The sequence below is a fragment of the Agrilus planipennis genome, unplaced genomic scaffold, assembly GCF_000699045.2.
Source record: "Agrilus planipennis isolate EAB-ADULT unplaced genomic scaffold, Apla_2.0 scaffold61, whole genome shotgun sequence".
Classification (NCBI taxonomy): Eukaryota; Metazoa; Arthropoda; class Insecta; order Coleoptera; family Buprestidae; genus Agrilus; species Agrilus planipennis.
This window is the reverse complement of record NW_020438922.1, coordinates 656,163-659,434: the sequence shown is the minus strand read 5'-3', so window position 1 is coordinate 659,434 and position 3,272 is coordinate 656,163. Positions and strand designations below refer to the sequence as shown.

The window sequence follows — 3,272 nt, the reverse complement described above, 5'->3', positions numbered from 1 at the left end:
TTTATAATAATAATAATTCGTGCATAGTCTAAAATATTAAATTAGAAATACCGTCACTTATTAAAATATTATTCGAAATCGTAAAAAACAGTCCCCTGGTCGGTCACCAGCCCAGAAAAATTAACAAAGTATATAACAAAGTATATAAACATGTAATTTAAGAAATTAAATTCGCCTCCAATTTTAAATAAATAATGATTCCATGTTAATGCCATACTTTCTGATAGTTACAGTGAAGTGTATTAGTGTAAAAGAATAAAAACTTTTGTCATCAAATTTCGAGCACAGTCCCCTGCTTTAATTTTCCAATGATACACACTGTTGTCTAAAGGTCGCAGAGCTATGATTTTGAGTTGAACGGAACGTTACCAATGTGAAGTTTGTTACAATAATGACAATTTACCTATTTGAAACTGTTCATTCAATTTTAAAAGATATGACGAAGCGAATGTTTAATTTTTGTTCATTTTTTAAGTAATATTTCTAGTACCACTGAAAATAGTATGCTGTAAATGGTCATTTCGTTTATAAAATTATTCATTTGAACAATACCTATCTGGTATCGCTATCGCTAAAGTACTTTTTTTTAAGAAAATTGCTATTTATATCGATTAACATACTCTCTGTCAGAAAGCAAACGGAGAATGATGTACGCATGTATACTTATGAAGGGATTGATAAAACTTGCGAAATAGAGCGACTAGTTGCGAATACTTCCGACCATATCTCCGCCTTCTTCTTCAGATTCCCCTTACCCTGCGTACCCCTGAGAAACTTTCGTTGTGCTACTGAATACCCTTAAAAGAACGAAAGAGATTGACTGTTAACATAAACACCCTGATTCACACCTGACAAATAAACACTACATGAGCAAAAAGATACTAAGCAAATGCTGCTGATAGTGGTAATCGCCTGCTGATTGAGTGCAGCGTTGCGGGTGGAATTGAATTTACCTGTACTTCCAATTACGTTTATTTGATTTTCTTGCTTTATACTGTTCTTTCACCCCTTACAAGCTCTGTTATACCCTGTGTTGAAACATATTAAGATGGCAGAATCTTTGTTCTACACTACAGATACTTTGTTAATATTTAGTATTGTATAATTATTGCCTGTTGTAAATAGGCTGGGATACTTCGAGCGATAGGAAACTTAACGTTTATTAAAATCTGATGATAGTACTAACAAGTAGGTACAGGTCCGACGAAGGAAGCTGGCGAGCGGTCGCGCAGGTACTTGCCCATTTATGACCTATTTGGGCAAGTCACTTGGAACCGATACGCAAATAGGCATTGAGTAGGCGTAAATTATAGTATTAATAAGATAGGACAGTAGCGTACTAGGAAATAATGTAGAAACATAACTTACCAAAAAGAAAAAATAAACCTACTGCTTTTGTTTTATAGTTAGTTTTAACATTCACTGTCATCATGGGAATCTCTATCACTATCACCAACATCAACAATTAGTTCTTCTGTTGGCTGTCTATTACTTGCTCACTGATCCCTATTTTTAAATATTTAATCTACGCCCCTGATAGGAATACTGAATAAAGAGGGCTGCAATCGTTATACCTAAAACTGCCTACTTTTTCCGCCGCGCATCCACGCCATTTTAAAATTTCCGCCAGCTTCCAGCGTCAGGCCTGTACCTACCTACATGGAGTGAAAATTGTCACGTAAATGCAGTAGTGCTTGACACAAGTTTATTAATAGAGTACCTAAACAATCGGGGCTTTTTATTTCAGAAAAGTGCATATTAGGTCAAATTACACAGTCTATTGGAAAAGAAAATGATATGGCTGGTGCAATGCTTTCTAGAGATATTAATAATTCAATATTGGTGAAAGTCACGACCAGTTTATATTATTGTATTAGGTTTTACATATACTGTTTAATTAATCAGTTAACAAATATTTTCGTATATGGCAATATTAGGCTATTGGAAGCAATATAAGTAATAGCAAATACAAAAATATGCACCTATCTACATTACAAGTTTAATAAAACAAGTATTCATGTTATTAATTACAAATAGAATCGTTGTTTGATAAATAATTCCCGTTTTAGAAAATGGCGCCTACTCGTTAAGTGTCACCAGTTGTATGCAAATTGTTTGACTGAAGATGATTTTCACTTTTAATTAGAAAAGAATCAGTAAATCGTTATCGGTGAAAGTCAATCTCTCATTCGTATTGATTTTGATAAGTATTAATATCATGTAGCAATTCCAATTATCGCTAAAGAAAACTCAGCTAATAATGCGCTTTTCACACCCATAAATTCACTTTCTTTCGCATATTGAAGGAAATTGAACCGATATTAATTCGATAATGACTTTGACTTATTTATAGGACATAAGTGTTATTTATAACCGACACTTCCAATAAGAGTAATTTTACGTCAGATGTTTCGCAGCGACAAGCTCTCATAGAAACAGCCATGTAATATATTAATAAATAATCTTTGTTAAGAAAACTTCCCCTATTTCCATTGTAAAATTCTGACTAGCTCGTTAAAACTTTGAAGATACCAGAGCTCATCAAAGTTTTGAGGAATCTTCAATAAAAGAATTTATAAATAAAGTTTTACAAATCTGTGGTGAACAAACAGTAAATTTAGGAGAGTTAGTATAAACTTGAAACCACTAATTCTTAACAAAAGATAGCATCCTTCCAGGAAATTCTAAAGGAAATTAAAATCATAAAATGTGACTTTCAAGATTTATAAAATGACCCGAGCATACCTACATTACTTACAATTAATAAAAATTGTTAATAATTTCTATTGATTTAATTCAATTAGAGTTTGATTAATTATTTGCAATATAATTTCAATTTGTTTAAATACGTTTTAAGGTAGAAACTTACTCTTTTCCTTCACTTAGTATCAGACTTTGCATCAAGAAAGCTGCGACAAACAGGATCGCCAGGAAATACTGAAAAGAGAAAACAATGAAGCTGTCTTCAAAAGGCACCAAAAAATAAATTATACATAGAAGCATAAGAAAAACAGTTAAAAAAATGGAGAGAAATAAATCCATTACTCAAAAGTCAATGCACTATATATCTATTCCAAATAGTTCAAAAGTTTTAGACACTGCCTATATTATACGCTAAATATTTTCATTACAGTTGCATACTTATTAGTGGTAATTTGGAAGTAGAGCGTTCATAAAAAAGAATGCGGGACGATCGGTCATACACCGCGCGCCATGGTAACCCATATAAATAAATGCATGTAAAATTTTTGCACTTACAAGTTCGAAGTCTC

General features: G+C 32.5%; 1 protein-coding gene across 1 annotated transcript in view; it reads right to left on the bottom strand.

Annotated features, from left to right (window-relative positions):
- Window positions 1–2,971, bottom strand: part of LOC108732738 — a 13,194-nt gene extending 10,223 nt beyond the window's left edge. Inside the window, exon 1 of the mRNA XM_025973847.1 lies at window positions 2,870–2,971. Coding sequence (XP_025829632.1) covers window positions 2,870–2,901 — 32 coding nt within the window. The 5' untranslated portion in view covers window positions 2,902–2,971. The remainder of the gene's footprint in view (window positions 1–2,869) is intronic.
- Window positions 2,972–3,272: the final 301 nt, after the last annotated feature.